The 17,309-nt window shown below is 40.5% G+C and overlaps 1 protein-coding gene across 1 annotated transcript; it reads left to right on the plus strand.

Moving 5' to 3' along the window:
* Positions 1–3,280: 3,280 nt before the first annotated feature.
* On the plus strand, positions 3,281–10,969 carry DCT (dopachrome tautomerase). The gene is made up of 8 exons (XM_053457627.1): positions 3,281–3,946; positions 6,773–7,072; positions 7,823–7,923; positions 8,921–9,087; positions 9,302–9,481; positions 9,604–9,739; positions 9,834–10,035; positions 10,765–10,969. The coding sequence occupies exons 1-8, from the start codon at positions 3,661–3,663 to the stop codon at positions 10,941–10,943; spliced, it is 1,551 nt and encodes a 516-aa protein (XP_053313602.1). The 5' UTR covers positions 3,281–3,660; the 3' UTR covers positions 10,944–10,969.
* Positions 10,970–17,309: the final 6,340 nt, after the last annotated feature.

Consider the following 17,309-nt stretch of genomic DNA (forward strand, 5'->3'; position numbering starts at 1 on the left):
GCAAAATGCATAATGTACAACTTGACAGGTTCAAGGAGAAAAACAAAAATGTGTGCTTTAAATAATGCACACAAAGCCAATAAATTATAGTATAGCTGACAACGATTTTTTCATAATATCCCCAGTAATATTTTTTATACTTTTCCCTTCAGAAAAAAAGTTTTAAATCACATATTTATTGTAGAACAATGAACTCAAGTAATGTATATACATATTTATATGTAATTAAAATATAAATATTGCACCTTACTACTGCAGCTGATGTAAATGCAGTATATACAATATACCTGATTTACATAATTTTTATAACTGATGCTTAAAGAGATATCAATACATGAAAGAACAAAATTGCATTAAATATATTGCACTGTTGTAATACTGTAACGTTCAAGAAGAATGTTTTATTTTTAGTTTGTTCATTCATGTCTGAGAAGTGGTGTCACGTGACATTTTAACGTGATCTGAAGCGTGACCCTTCAGAAACACACAGTGCTGATTTATGACGGCTCATTTTTCGCATTAACCAAATTGTTTCCAAGAATTGTACCTTTGACAATATTGCATCACAATAACTGAACTTAATATGAAAATGTTTTGTTTGTACGACTTTTTTTTAAAAAAAAAAAACAACCTACATCTTAATGGCTTTTGTTACCAGATTGTAGAGAAACTTATTCTAGTTAAAAAGAAAAATAAAAATAAAAAATTACACAGAGAAAAACAAACTTAACAACAAAACAAAAATACATTGCAAAACTATTTTTATGTAAAAAAAAAAAAAAAAAAAAAAAATGATTATACGATATCCCAAAATTTTCTTCTGTTGTCTTTTTTGTGTCATCAACTGGCAATAAAGCACAGATAATGTGTTTCATTATCTGGTGTTTCTTCTTGTAAGTTTATTACTTTCTATTTCTGTATAGTATGTCCTGTTAATAAACAACCAGCATTGCTGCACCACCATCTCTTCTTTAAAAGCTGCTCGGGAAAAGCATCAACTGTGTTCTCAGAATTTTTAATGACAATATGTAATTATGTAAAAGCATATTTCTACATAAGTAGGAAGTTATTTGAACATAAGTAGAAAACTCGGAATGCATTGAATACAAGAAGCAAATCATCCATTGAAACAAAATGGTGAGATGTCTTTAGTCAAATCTAAGGATGCCTACCTACACGTTTCCATCTTTGAGGTTATAGAAGATTTTTGTGGTTGGCCCTAGAAACATTAAAGGGTGCTTAGATTTTAGGAGATGCTGTAGCCCTATGCAGTAATCAGGTTTCACCCCCTTACTCCATTATGAGACTGGTCTCCATGACCGCACCAGAGAAAAGTGTGTCAGAGATGCACACACCGGGGTTCTTTTTTTTCGGCTGTGTCTGCTGTTATGCCATTGTTATTTGTAATTGATATAGGACCATCATAATCCTCAGTGCTGTACGATTTGTAAACGGCATCGTTTGAACCTACAGAAATAAAAGGCGAGGAGGGTCCTGCTGAAACAAGCCTGCATTTTTGTATTTTGGAAATACCAACATTGTATTAAGTGGTAACGGTAATAATTATACAATAGTTTATAAACGGTATAGTAGTAATCGAGAAAGCAAATGTGTGGATGGATAAGTAGATTTTCTGTGTTTCCCAGCACAAGGCGGTGATATCTGATATTCACAAAGTCCAAATTCTAGCATTAATATGGAAACCATTGATGTCAGGCAATCATGGGTATTAATCCTTGTTCTGAGCAATCAACATATCTTTGAACCAGTGATGTATGCTACACGGGTTCCCAGGGCTTTCCAAAGAGCTTAGTGAAGACAAAACTCATAACCTTTAACCATGCATACAAAACCTACACGGAACTACTAAACAACGTGTGTGTACGGAAATTAGGGTGTTCTTTTTATTCTTTCTAGTAGATTGATTAATATGTCGGTATGTCTTGATGTGTGTTAATGTTATTATCTATTTGTATATTGTCAGTTTTAACATTGTTTTCAGTGCCATGGAATCCAATGGTGCTATATAACTGTAGTGCAGTTTTAGCTTACTAGGCGCTACCTGAGTTGTGGTTTCAGCGTTGCTATAGAAGGTCCATGAAGGTCCAATGCCATAGAGCTTCTGCTCCAAGAAGAGCTTGGTTGGTCCTCTATAATACATAGTTACGTCGGTGAGATTTCTCCAGCCTCCTCACACATTAAATTAAGCATTATACAGGGCCAGCTCAGTCACCTCTGTTTGCCTTCCATATTAAATTGAAACCACAACTCTCCTGCAATCTCCCGATTAATGAATAAACCCCATTGCCCCTTTTAGACTATACCTGTTGTCAAGCACAGCCAGATGATAAATGAACATGACTGAGCATTATAAGAGTTACAAGATAAAAGCAGCTGATGAGTGAGGACTAGCATACTCGGCATCTTAACCCCTTAAGGACAATGGGCGGTCCCTAAACCCATTGAAAACAATGCATTTTGAGCCCGTACATGTACGGGCTTTGTCATTAAGGGGTTAATTAGGTTATAACAGCTTCCTGTTTCTGTATAGTGACAAATACAGGAACGTGTACATGCATGTTTTATACTAAAACACTAGGACATATGTGAATAGTACAAATATATACATGTAGATTATGTACATAATCATGTAGGGTAACCACCTTTTAAGGTCAGTTTAAGGCCAGTGGCCCAAATCATGTAGGTTCGGGTGCCTGCTGGACACACAGGGCCACACATATTTTCTATATTTCATTTTTACGATGTCCAGTCTGGGCCCGATCACCATGTTAATGAGGGACTTCTGGACACAGAGAGTAAGTAAGACATGGGAACAGGTGAGGTCCCCTCCAAGATAGATAGACAGACACAGATTGGCTTAATGTTTCTACTGCCATTAGATTTTAAGATTTGAGCTTCTTCCAAAGGAACATTTATGTCCTATTTAACCATGTGAGTGCCCGATGGGTGCAAACATGGTTCACAATTTAGGTTCAATGTCAAAAAGGCACTCATTTAAAATTTATGAATAGACAAGCTGCCGTCTTTGTTGAAAGAACTTGTGATATGATTTTGTTGGTAGTAGCAGTTAAGAAAAAAATGTCCTTAAAAGCCCAGAGCACATGATGGACCTCCCAGCATATGCCATATTGAACTATTAAGACTTGTCATGTGCTCAGCACAAGGATGCCTTCATCATTAATCCCACTCATTATCAGCAACCCTCCCACCTCAGTATATAAAATGAAGGGGAGTTACGGCTTGGCTGCTTCCTAGGGAAGCATTCCACCGGGGAGGGCAATTAGTGGGATTTAGACAGCACATTCACATTAGGACTTGTACAAAGGATGGAAACTACAAGAAAAAAGCAGTAGACCAGGCAGGTGTCATGCGCTATAGTTATTTTATGAGTAAGAAGAATAAATACATGCAGTTAACACCAGTAAAAGCACCCTGAACAGACTGGACGTGAGAATCTGTTAGGAAGAGGGATTAACTTGGGTAATAAATAGTTTGGAAATTAAGTTGATGACAGTGGAAACAGAAGGCGTTAACATATACCCTCCCATTTGATGACTATTTAAGGTGCTAATTAGGGGCAAGGACACCTGCTAGCTGAGTGATTGCATTTTTAGTGGTGTAGCCGTGAGTCTAGTAGCCATGGCTCCTCTATGTGCCAGCGTGCTGTTTGTAGCCCTTTGGGCTCAGTTGGCACAGGCTCAGTTCCCTAGAGTTTGTATGACAGTGCAGACACTGGTAGAAAAGAGGTGCTGTCCTCCTCTTGGCTCTGACCCAGCCAATGTATGCGGCTCCCAGCAAGGACGGGGCCAGTGCGTGTCTGTGGTGGTGGATGAGAAACCGTGGAGTGGACCTTATACTTTGCGCAATGTAGACGACCGGGAACGATGGCCACTCAAGTTCTTTAATGCTACCTGCAAGTGTACAGGTAAGTTCTACTCTTACATTAATGAGTATGGGTGGCTTCTCATTAATAAGCGGGCTATTGCTGCAACAATAGCAAAAATGTCCATGTAATAACGGATCAATGTTCACCTGTTTTCAAGCCGATATTGTCAAATAGTCTCTGCTTAGGTTTAGTTCTTGGTTATTGTTCTGTGCCTAGATTGATTGTCTGCAATTAAGTTTTTTAGTCTAAAGGTCCCACAAGTTGGGTTACAATTATACTGAAGTTGGTACATTTAATAAGATTTCTGTAACTTCAATTGCATGATTCTCTCTTTAAATGTTTGTCCGGTACCAGTGAGGACCAAGAAAAATGTCAACGTCAGCAAAAGATTGTAGTAATTCTACAATCTATGGAGTCTGTGTAAATAAGTCTATTTCCTGGTTTACTAGGAAAGCTAAGGATTTTATTATTGTTATGCTGATACTTTTATTTGTCACAGGCTGATGGATTTGAGGCTTGGATAACAATTTTCTGGTTAAACTTTTGGTTTTGCTCCATTAGATGCTTTTGTAACCCCCGTTATACTCTGTTTTGTTTGGGCCTTTGAAGTGCACTCCTCTGCTGTAGGATCTTATTGGCTGAATATATCGCTCATAAGGTGATTCTAATGCCTTTTTGTTTTTCATCAGAGGTGATTGTTTTTTTTGGGGGGGGGGTTTCAAAATAAGTTGATTTGAGGGTGGCGTTGCTTTTAAGCACATTGCAGTCAATTTAACCCCTTCAGTGTTGGAATTTGTCTTCCAGTATATATAGATGTCAATATGTACTAAACTGCTACAATTTGTGGTATAGAAATAAATTATATATGTGTAACATGAAGGAAACAAATGAAGAGGGATGTCTTGTTTTTAATAGCTGAATATAATCTTATGCTTTCTGTAGTTTATATGTTAATTGCGTACGTTTTGGAAAATAAACCAATTGTTTAAAATGTAACAATCTTGGCCCAAAGAATGTCCCTGAAACTAGTGTTAGATGTACTCCCAACCAACCTCGGGATTCTTGTCCTGAGATCATCAAACACTTGTTGACCTTTTTAGGTGCATGTCTGTGGCGAAACATGCCTACGTTTGGCCCCTCGTGCCCAAACTCTAACCCATCCCATAAAAATACCTTTATGACCCAAAGGGTGACCGTAGAGGTATGCACTAGACATTAGCTTGTTTATTTTAACTGAGTTTATGAAGCACACCATAAATCATAAGTGGCAGGGGGCAAGCGGCCGTATTGCTTTCTGAAATTCATGGGCATTGTAGTTAGACTCGGGTTGTGGTGGCCTAAACACACACTGACTGCAGCTTCTATGGTATACAGTCAGACTTTATTGGCTGAACATCATAGGAATAGTTGTGGCTGGGATAGTTGTGCCTAAACTTTGCCAACTAAAGTTGTTAAGCTGCGCGAGTTAATTCTGGTGTGTGTGTGTGTGTTAGAGATATACATATATTACATAAATCTCTAACACATAGATACGTGTGTATAATGTTACTCGTTCTGTAAAGAAGACTGGGCTGATCTTTGGATTGTAACTTGGTTGTGAACATCTCATTTTTGGGTGTCCTATAGTCGTAAATAATGTGCACAGAAATAATTATAGTAAGCCATGACCAACTTTGTACAAATTAGCAAAAATTGCCTGCCAATCCCTGTTTCTAATCTTCTGCTCTGGAATTTGTGCAAAAACTTGCAGTTTTGATGATGGCATCATTGTAAAACATTGTTACCGTCATCCATGGGACTAGCCATCAATTAACAGTAGCTTGTAAAACTGTCACAAATACTTTTATTTCTTTAATTTTTAAAGTTATTTTATTACTCTATATAAAAACTCCACCTTGTGTGACTACGTGATCTGCAAGACTTTTTGTTTTTTATTTTGACCCACAAAATGCTATCTATGTCCGCTTGGTAGGGTGACCATTTGTTTTCCAAAAACGTTATTTTTTTTTTTATCTGGGCTGGTCAGATAGCAAAAGTAAATGTTGGAGTCAAACCGGCTTCAAAACTGACACCGCTTTAAATGGCTAGGTGCCGCACATGCTGAACGGGCAACTTATCGTGTTTCGAGACAAATTCAGAACCTACGCACTTGATGATGTATGGTTACAGAATTATACAACCATTGGGCAACAGGTGCTAAAGGCTTTTGTTCCAAAGAATTAAACTATTTGTAGGTGTTAACATTCCAGTTGTCTTCCATTCCTGGCACATACGGGGCTAAATATTTCCATGCGCTTTGTTCAGACTACAAGGTCCTTTAATGTCTAAGTAGTGTTTAAACCCTTTAGTTAATTAGCCAAAGTATCAGTCTACCAGAAAATACTGTTAATTGTCAGCTTAAAAGCTCAAATGTATTTTATTCCCACCAAATCATTCATTCCAAAAGCTTGTATTTTCTTAACTAAACTTTAACCCCTTAAGGACAATGGGCGGTCCCTAAACCCATTGAGAACAATGCATTTTGAGCCTGTACATATACGGGCTTTGTCATTAAGGAGTTAAATTGGTATTTTTGTCTTGTTTTGCCCCCCCCACACTCAGTTTATATCCTAGACAATGTTGGTCATGAGGTTTAAGACATGTGATCCGTGCAATAAAATAATGCAGGGTTTTCTCGCAATTTAAAATGTTACATATATTTTTATTAATGTGTATAATCGATAAATACTGTAGTACGAATTGGGCAAAACAAATGCCCAAATACTATATAGGTCAACATCAAAAATGTCTGTTTTGACAAAAATAAAGAGGCTGCTATCCTGTGCTAAATAAATCCTATATCATTGTTCTATTACTCTTAAATAGGAAACTTTGCAGGATATAATTGTGGCGACTGCAGATTTGGCTGGACGGGACCCAATTGTGATCAACGAAAGCCGCCAGTTGTACGGAAGGATATCCATGCTTTAACTGCACAGGAGAGAACCCGGTTTTTGGATGCACTGGATCAAGCCAAGACTACTATTCACCCGGAATATGTGATTGCTAAGCAGCATTGGCTAAGCATCCTCGGGCCTAATGGAACAGAACCACAAATCGGAAACACAAGCATCTATAACTATTTTGTATGGCTTCATTACTACTCTGTGAGGGATACACTACTAGGTAAGATCGGCATAACAGAACTTGCGCTATGCAAGGTAGGTGAAACATGGATATCGCTGATTTTCAAGGACTCAAACATTTATCATCCTACGACCATGCTCACTAAACTCTACATTTTATTTGACGCTTGTCAATACAGGCATTAAATTGTGCAATCCATTTTATTGCATGTGGTGGGGGGGGGGGAAACAATATAACTTGTATACTGTATAGAACCAAAACAGCTTAGGTTTATGGAATATATATTAGTATTTTTATATTCCATATTTTATGAAATAATTGACACCTTTTTAGAAGAGCTGTGTTTACGCCTGTAAATCAACCTCTTTGGCTACCCAAAGTGAACACGTCTTAGTTTGCTCTTCTAGTACTTGTACAAATCATTAAGTTTAATGAAAATTATTAAAAACGGTGATATTGACTGCTGAAGGACTAGTTGCCAAAATCTTCGTGTATGTGGCAGAAGAAGAAAATATATATATTTTTTCATTTAGTGAATACTAAGCATTTTGGAAGTTATTGGGATTATACAAGAGGCAAATGCTCTCCCGTTCCACTTTTGCTAATCCCCCAAGATCTTGCGTTCCTAGGATGGCATGCAAACACTTTTACCAGACTCCTGCTAGTGGGGTTAAAGCATGATGGGAGGAGGGAAATAAATAACGGTTCCTGGGTATACAGTCTAACAATACCATGAGCTTGGGTTTTTGTCTATTTTTTTAGTCATATTTTAATACGTTCTCTCCCCAGCACCTGGACGCCCGTTCAAAGGAATAGATTTCTCCCACCAGGGGCCCGCTTTTGTTACCTGGCATAGATACCACCTGCTGTTGCTGGAGAGAGATATTCAGGTATATATGTTTAATGCCTCTTAAAATGGATTTTTAGCCAGAATGTGTTATTCCAGTGGTCTTTACTACTTTTTGGATTTTGGTCCTGAGCACCTACACAGATCAACCATAACATTATGACCACATGCCAAATATTGTGTAGGTCCACCTTCTTGCTACCAAAACAGCCCTGACCTGTCAAGGCCTGGACTCCACTAGACCTCTGAAAGCAGCAGGTCCTGTAAGTTGAGAGGTGGGGGCCTCCATGGAGGCATCCTGGGTCCATGTTGTAGGCGATGCATCTGGCCATCCACATGATGTAAAAGAAGACCACCCTCATGGTCCCATTCTTATGCTCATATGTCCATTGTAAGCACTTCGGACAGTGGTCAGCATGGCCACCCTGACTAGTCTGTGGATACAGAGCCCCATACGCAACAAACTGCGATGCCCTGTGTGTTCTGAAACCTTCAGTTTGGGTACTGACCACTGCAGACCAGGTACATCCCATAAGAGCTGCAGTTTTGGCGATGCTCTGACCCAGTCGTCTAGCCAACACAATTTGGCTCTTTTCAAAGTCCCTCAGATCCTTGCTCCTGTCCTTTCTTCCTGCTTCCAACACATCAACTTTGAGGACAAAATGCTCACTTGCTGCCTAATATATTCCACCCACAAAATTCAGTGTTTTTCACTTCATCTGTCAGTGGCCTTAATGTTATGGCTGATAGTTGTACATATACACTTTGTTTAGTTGTCAGAAACTGAGTTAACAAATACAGTAATGTCAACCCTTAGAAAATGGTAGAATTAGAATGTAAATTCCAACTCTTTATACTCTAGATATCATGAATGGCCAAAATTTTCTAAATTGGCCAAACTTTCACCCAATTGTGGAACTCCTTGATAAATCTGAACACAGATGTATCCCCATATTGTTAACAATATGTATTACTCGATTTCTACAATCAGATGAGTATAGTGATTTGCCATGAGATTAACCCTTTTTCCTATCCAACAGAAAATGCTTGGTGACGATTCTTTTGCTTTGCCTTACTGGAACTTTGCAACAGGAAGGAATGAGTGTGATATCTGTACTGATGAGCTGTTAGGCGCACCCAGATTGGACAATCCCAATCTAATTAGTCTTGGTTCCAGATTTTCACGATGGGAAATTGTTTGCAACAGGTAAAATATTTTTATTTTTCTCAACGACTCGACTTCACTAAGCATTATAAGGAGCTTTAAAAATGGCAGTATTGGACATCCGCAGAAAATTGATAATGAGATAATCTCAGATTTACCAATGCAGGGCCAACTGGGTCCTTGTTGTATATCATGGATATCTGCTATGTATACATACATATCTCTTATTTATTTTTTTTTCTTCCCTGTACCTTAGTTTGGATGACTACAATAGACTGGTTACACTCTGCAATGGAACTAATGAAGGCCTTCTTCAGAGGAGCCCAGTAGATAGATCTGGAGGGCAACTGCCTACCATGGATGATGTACAAAAATGTCTTTCACTTAAAGCGTTTGACAACCCTCCCTTTTTCAGTAACTCAACTTTCAGTTTCCGGTATGTAATTGTGTTAAAAAAATAAATAAAATAAATACATATATATCATCCCACACACCTGGGGGGATTTGCAATTTAGGTTCGACCAAAATAATCCTAATACTTGTATTTATTACACTTAGTAATGCACTTGAAGGTTTTGATAAACCAGATGGAACACTTGATTCTCCTGCCACAAGTCTCCACAACTTGGTCCATTCCTTCCTAAATGGAACCAGTGCTCTGCCTCACTCTGCTGCCAATGATCCAATATTTGTGGTAGGTGTGGAAATGTGTGTTTTTGTTTGTTATACTGAAAATGCATGCAAAATATGTACCTTATTTCTAATCTTTTTCTATGTACTATTTCTAGGTTCTTCATTCTTTCACTGATGCAATTTTTGATGAATGGATGAAACGTAATCAACCCAATGATACAGAATGGCCAGAAGAGCTTGCTCCAATAGGACACAACCGCATGTACAACATGGTGCCATTCTTTCCCCCAGTAACAAATGATGAACTTTTTGCACCTGCTGAGCTGTTGGGGTATACGTATGCTATAGATTTACCAGGTAATGTGGGTGGTGTGTGGCTAGATGCAGTAAAGGTTGCTGTCATGAGTGTTGGCTAAACTGAGAGTAGGCTGGTGGGGTCATAGTGTCTCACTGACATTTAATCATAGGATTTCTTCCACGGGATGGTTTAACTGCTAAACAAATATGCACGTTATGCTTGTTAAGATCCCTGCAGTATCTCGCAGCAGCCAAAAATCGCCCCCACACACAACACTTCTCATTCCTATTTGCCCCCCCCTTCTGTGATCAGTGCTCCCTGACAGTACCATTGGTGTTAAACTAGGAAACAAATTCCCATATATCAGGCAGCCGAACATAGTTTGTCAAGCTTCTTAAGGTTTTAGTTCCTTAAGCTTTTTTTTTTAATTTTTTTTAAATTTTTTGCAGAAGGTATTTACACTCCCCCCCCTCTTTCTTTCTGAATTTGTCTGCTGATATAACTTTATTTTACTAGTTTATAGGCATCAGAAAATACTCGTCACAAAATCTATTCACTATTCTGCTCTTACAGGTTTTCAGACTTGGATGTATTTATTTTGTCTGAGGGTTGTGTTGTAAAACACATATTTGATTAGTTATTACAAAACGTGAGGTCATTATTTCAGAATCTGAATGGTTGAACACAGTAGATGCTTTAATGTTGTTTTTACCTGGTAAGCATTAATTTGCACTCATTGTTCTTTATGAAGTTGGTGAAGTTAACATGGATTTTGTCTCCTAATACAGCTTCTGATGAAGATGGTGGTGCAGTAGGAGTAATGGTTGCAGCAACTGTTGGTGGTGCTCTTCTTGCATTGCTTGTACTTCTGGTTGTCTTGCTCCTCTACATGCACCGAAAACAGCGACAAGGCTTTGAACCTCTGCTGAATGCAAGATACAACACAAGATACACAGATGATGCATAGAGCAAAACTTGTTGTATATATATTTATATTATGATTGTATATCTATATTTTGTAGTAGTAACCTCAGTGAACCCTATTAGTTCCCTAAAAACTGTTTAATACCCTTAGTGGTGTAATTATGGTAAACACCCCTTTGTCAGATGCGGAAAAGTATAACAATACCACGTTGATACTGTTAGTAATGTTGTGCTCCTAGGAAATGTTGGTTGGTGTGTTTAAGAACATTGCATAAATAGTTATGTAAGATGTCTGTTTTACAACATGATGCAATAAGAAAACTGCATAAAACAAGTGGAGTGATATGACGTTTTGATCTTGTTTTCCTCTTCCACATCTTGACACTAAATTTACACAAATGCACTTGTCTATAAATGTAACATTTCCTGTCGTACTTTCTTTGTGTGCATCCATGCATGACAACCCTGCTCCATCCGCAAAATGTTTTACCTTAAAGAGATGTTCTATGTGCTATGGGTTTCAGCATTCTCCAGCCCCGTTCTGTGAGTTTGTGTGGTCTACAGCTTTATGGTGGCACCATTGGTACTCCTATACACTTCCACTTAAAAATAATTGCACTTACAGTGGACTGGGTCAGGTCTAAACAGACATAAATTTCAAAAAACTGACCTCTGACAATACCACATTTAAAGTCACTGAGCTCTTCAGAATGACTCATTATACTGCAAATGTTTGTCTTTGGAGATGGCATAGCTGTGTTCTTGATTGTTACACCGGTTATCAATGGAAATCGCTGAAACTCCTCAACTAATTTTGAGGGGTGTTCACATACGTTTGGTGATATAACGTGTGTTCTCTTCATGCTGGCATGACATGGAAAGCTTTTTCCCAGCTATGGTAGGTGCCCCCCCCCCAGGGCACTTCTTGAAGTGTTCTTGGCATTTGATAGAACCCAATTAAAATAGGTTTGAGAAACACTGATTTGTGTGGTGTTTATTTATTATTTTTTTTTTAAATGTAAAATCATTTCCAACTGTGTAAAGGTAATTTGATTTTAGTATGTGACGTATTCAGTGTGGATCTTGACTGAAATATAATCTGTATAGTTCTAGTAGTGGGGGGAGCTATGCACTTGCATTAGTGACCAATTCCCAACCAATGGTGGGCTACAGCACCAATTTGCAGCATATATTTCCTACTGTGATTTTTTTTTTTTTTTTTTTTTTTTTTTTTTTTTTTTTTTTTTTTTTTCCCTCTCTGTGTCTCTCTTATGCACATTTTGCGATTCAGTAACTAGAGACTGTGGTTTTTATTTTCCAAATTGTAGGGCAGCAAAACTCTGGGTTTACCCTTCATAATGTAGAGTGAAGAAGGAAAAAAACTGCAACACTCTTTCCCTCTATACCCCTTTCTAGTAAATAAGCAAACCCTGTGTTTTAACCAAAATAAATTCGGGCTCTCCATTTTTGTTGATAGGTTTACAACTGGTAGTGGGTACTCTATATTCCCATGAGTACACTAGCAGAAAAATTATGAAAACTGTAGTTTGTAAATGACCTTGTGATATACATTTGGTTTCGGAAAATTGTTTTACTTTTGCGGTTACAGAGATACTAATACAAAGCCAGGCTTATAATACAAAATACATCAATAAATTGTTAGCTTGCCAGCAGGACCCTCTTTACCTTGTGCATTGGTTTGTCTTAGTCTGATTAGTTTTCAGTTCTAGTTTTATCATACCCCTTGAAGATAGGTATTTTATGCAGTGACACATTCCGGCATAGGCCAACTAGGCCAAGGTGTAGTGCAACAGGTCCAGGGGACGGCACATAACCCAGTACTGTGTGCCTTAGGCGTGTAGCCGTTGGTTCACTTATTGTATGAAGTGCTGTGTAAATAAATAAATATTCATGCCAAAGAGCTTTCACAGTAAAGGAAGCCTTTTATTGATAGTGCTAAACTGCCCTCTAGTGGTAAACCTAAGCAATACAGTGGATAGCTGAATACATTTGCTTAACAACCTTTGCATTATCAAGGACAATACCGTATGTCCCATTCAACGCTTTTGGAAATCTGTTTCATTTGTATAGTGTAGCTGGTTTTAAGATTCATTATGTATATCACGGCATAGCAATAATGTTACTTTTTTGGTAGAGTACATTTGCATTGTTGTTGTGTCTTTACATCTTTACCACTTAATAGTACTACATATGACTATAAATTATACATTATATTGTGTGTGTGTATATGTGTGTGTGTGTGTATATATATATATATATATATATATATATATACACATACATACATATATACACACACACTATATGGAGAAAAGTATCAGGAGACACACCTTAATTATTGAAATCAGGTTTTTCTTTTTTTTTTTTGTAAATATATTTTTATTAATTTTCAGTAATTTTTCATACAAGTAGAACAGGAAATGGGGAGAGGGTAGAGGAGACATTCAACACACCATCAAGGGAAGGGGAAGGGAAACATAAGTCCCGACGCAGCGGAACTGGCAGAATATAATACTGTCACATAATAGATTTACAGAAAGTACGAAAAGCACATGTACAAAACTTAAACAGTGCGTGTCTGCATCCAGAATCAAAGTATCACCCTATACTGGCAGCAGCATGGAGTGACATGACCAACGTAAAGGGCAGCACAAACGGGAAACAAAAAGGGTAGGACAAGGGGCTACAGGGAAGGGAAAGGAACAGGAAAACAGGGTAGTACGGAGTAGCGGGAGAGTAGGTAAAGAGGGAAGAGAAGAAAGGGAAGAAAGAAGAGAAGAGAGAGAAAGAAGAAAAAAAAAAAAAAAAAAAAAAAGGGTATTATTAAAGAGCCTCTCCAACAGCACCCCAAGCACCATGCCCACACCTAGATCCCCAGCATGGACCGAGCATCAGGGCTTGCAACGTACTCCAACCAGTAATACCACGTCCTATTATACTTCACAGTCTGATCATCAGAGGACATAGTTAGTTCCTCCAATGTTCTAATGCTTTCCACCTTCACAATCCATTCCTTGAAGGAAGGAGGTATGGGGTCCTTCCAATGCAAGGGTATTAAAGCTTTTGCAGCATTAAAAAGATGAGGCACTACCGACTTCCTATAACTGGAGATCGAACTGGAGGTGTTATGTAAAAGAAAGGTGGCAGGGGAAAACGGAATTGAGCAATCCGTGAACCTCGGCAGAAGCGCATGAATCTGTCGCCAGAAGGGAACTATCCTCGGACACTCCCACCAGATATGTAGCAGCGTACCCACCCCCGCCATGCATCTCCAACAGGTATCAGGCACGTCTGGGAAGGCGCCATGAATCGCCACAGGGGTCCGGTACCAGCAAGCAAGAAGTTTATATGAAGTCTCCTGCAACTTCGTACTACGCGTGCATTTGTGTGTAAGAAGGAAAATCCTTTCCCACTCCCGGGGGCTCAAAGAAAGCTGCAAAGCCTGTTCCCAATAGCCCTGAAAGCGCAGAGGGACGGTGGTCATAGACTGTAACAGGAGCTGATACAACAGCGAGATGCCATGGGCAGGCAAGGAAGACCCGGTACAGAGGAGTTCAAAGCAGGTAAGGTCCCTAGTCAGCGTCCACCTCCGAGGGATCGAAGCAAGATAACTCTGTAGTTGAAGGTAATGAAATTTATCTAAGGCAGTAGGTAGAGTGTCCACCACAATGTCTGTCAGGGGCCGTAACTTGCCGTCAACCAAAAACACAGAGATCTGGGCTTTATCTGTCAGCGAAGTCGAGAGAAAGGGGCCCGCTCCTTGTCCCGGGGGAAAGTCAGGGTTGTTCCGAATCGGCAGCAAGGGTGAAGGATACGTCGTTAAAGTGTGCGTCAAGTGCAAAGAATGTAAAACTTGCAGTGTAGCGGACACAAACGGGTGGCCGCGGGCTTGAGCTCGGGAATGATGGCGAGGCAGCCATAAAAGGTGATGCAGCGGCAGTGTAATCGCCGCGGACTCAATATCCACCCAAAGTTTATGGAGAGGTCGATGGGACCACTCCAAAGCCCTGAGAAGATGACACGCTTGGTAATACAAGCGAGGGTTAGGAAGACCAGCACCACCACAGCGTTTCGTCCTACACAGGGTGACAAATTTGATTCTGGATTGCTTCCGCATCCAGATGAATCTTAGAAACATAGACCTCACAGAGGTAAAAAAGGCCAAGGGAATCGCAATCGGGAGCGACTGAAAAAGGAATAGAAGCCGAGGCATGATATTCATCTTAATCGCGTTACCACGAGATATGTTGGGGGGCCCACCCATTGAGGTCCTTTTGGATCGCAACCAGTAGCGGTGCGAAATTGTGGCGATATAGAGCGGACATATCATTTGTGAGCCAGACACCCAAATAACGCATCTTCTCCGTACACCACCTGAAGGGGAAACTAGATCTCAAGAGCGTAGCAGTTGCGGCAGAGAGATTTATATCAAGGATTTCAGACTTGGAGTTATTGATCCTTAAATTCGCCAGTTCTCCATATTCCCGGAATTCCCGGAGAACAATCGGGAGAGACAACTGCGGTTGCGTAATCGCAAAGAGCAAATCGTCCGCATAGCCCAAAATTTTGTGCGTAGTCGTTCCAACTCGGAGACCCCGAATATCAGTGTTCCGCCGTACAGATTCCAAAAAGGGCTCCAGGGACAATATAAAAAGCAGAGGAGATAGCGGACAGCCCTGCCTAGTTCCGTTCGTGATGGGAAAGGATGCAGTAAGCATCCCATTGACCCGAATCCTGGCGGACGGGCCGGAATACAAGGATTCCACCCAACGTCGCATGTTGGGACCAAAACCCATTCGCTCCAGGACCGCAAACATAAACGACCAATCCAACCTGTCGAACGCCTTTTCAGCGTCCGTCGACAGGAGGATAGTCTCAGTCCGAGATTGGAGCGCGTAATGTATCAAATTCAGGGCCCGGATCGTGCTATCCCTGGACTCCCGCCCCGGTACAAAACCCGATTGGTCGGGATGGACCAGGACCGGAATGAAACACTGCATTCTAGAAGCAAGGATCTTAGAAAATAATTTAAGATCTGCATTAAGCAGAGAAATGGGCCGAAAGCTGCTACATTGTTCCAAATCTTTGCCCTCCTTGGGAATTAAGGAGATAGTAGCCATCAGGGTGTGCGGATGGACAGCCTTGCCGTCCAGGATAGCATTAAGAGAGAGCACCAGCTGCGGGCCCAAGATGTCCAACAACTTTTTATAATAAAGCAGGGGAAGCCCGTCAGGACCAGGGCATTTCCCCAGCTTTGAACTTTTAATGGCAGCCCCCAATTCAGATAAGGTGATGGGAGTTTCCATACTTTCCGCCTCCGCCGCAGACAATTTTCTCCTCAAAGTTCTATCGAGGTAAGCAGATATTTTGGATGACCACACAGCTTGAGGGGCGGGGGGGAGAGGATCAGAAAGGTTATAGAGACCGGAATAATACTCCGTAAAAGCTGTCATAATCTCCTGGGGTAACCTACAGGGGGCCCCAGCCGGAGAACGTACTTTAGGGATATAAGAGAGTCGGCGGCGAGCACGCAGTGCCCGAGCGAGAAATTTGCCGGGTTTATCCCCATGTTCATAGTAGATTGCCCTCAATTTGAGAAAGGAACGCCTCGCTTTAGCAGCAAGCAGGGAGGATAAATCCTTCCTAAGAAGGACCAACCGCTGGAACAGTGTGTCCGTGGGAGTGTCCTTATGAGCCTGTTCAATAGTCGCTATTTCCTGATACAATCTCCCAAGGGTAGCCGAGTCCGCCTTTTTCTTTTCAGCGCCAAGCTTAATGAGATGCCCGCGGACCACACACTTATGAGCTTCCCAAACAGTCAGCGGGGAAACGTCAGGCGTCGAATTTTCTAAAAAGTAATTAGTCAAGAGCGTCCGAGTGTCGGCCAGAAGCACAGGGTCAGAAAAGAGCGTTTCATTAAGTCTCCACGATGAGGAGGTCGGCCTGGTCAACGTCGAAGTCAAGTCCAATATCAGCGGTGCATGGTCCGACCAGGTAATCGAACCATATCGCGCCGCCCTTAACAAGTGTAGATGATAGTACGACAGAAAGAAATAGTCAATTCTAGTGTAGAGCCCCCTAGGAGTGGAGAAAAAACTATAGTCCCTGTCGCAAGGATGTAGCGCCCTCCAACAATCCACTAGTTGGAAATCATGGAGTAAGGACTTCAACCGGTGGAGGACATGGGGTGGGGTGCAGGAGTGCCCAGCAGAAGTATCCACTGCAGGCTCCAGAGCCACATTAAAATCCCCTCCGAGGACCAACAGACCTTCCTGAAAGGACCGCAGCAACTCAAGAATCCTAGCTAAGCAGCGATGTTGCTGCCTGTTAGACAGATAAACATTAGCGAAAGTGTACAGGGAGTCCGCAATTGTACCCTTCACAAAAA

Source organism: Spea bombifrons, chromosome 2 (genome assembly GCF_027358695.1).
Source record: "Spea bombifrons isolate aSpeBom1 chromosome 2, aSpeBom1.2.pri, whole genome shotgun sequence".
NCBI lineage: Eukaryota > Metazoa > Chordata > Amphibia > Anura > Pelobatidae > Spea > Spea bombifrons.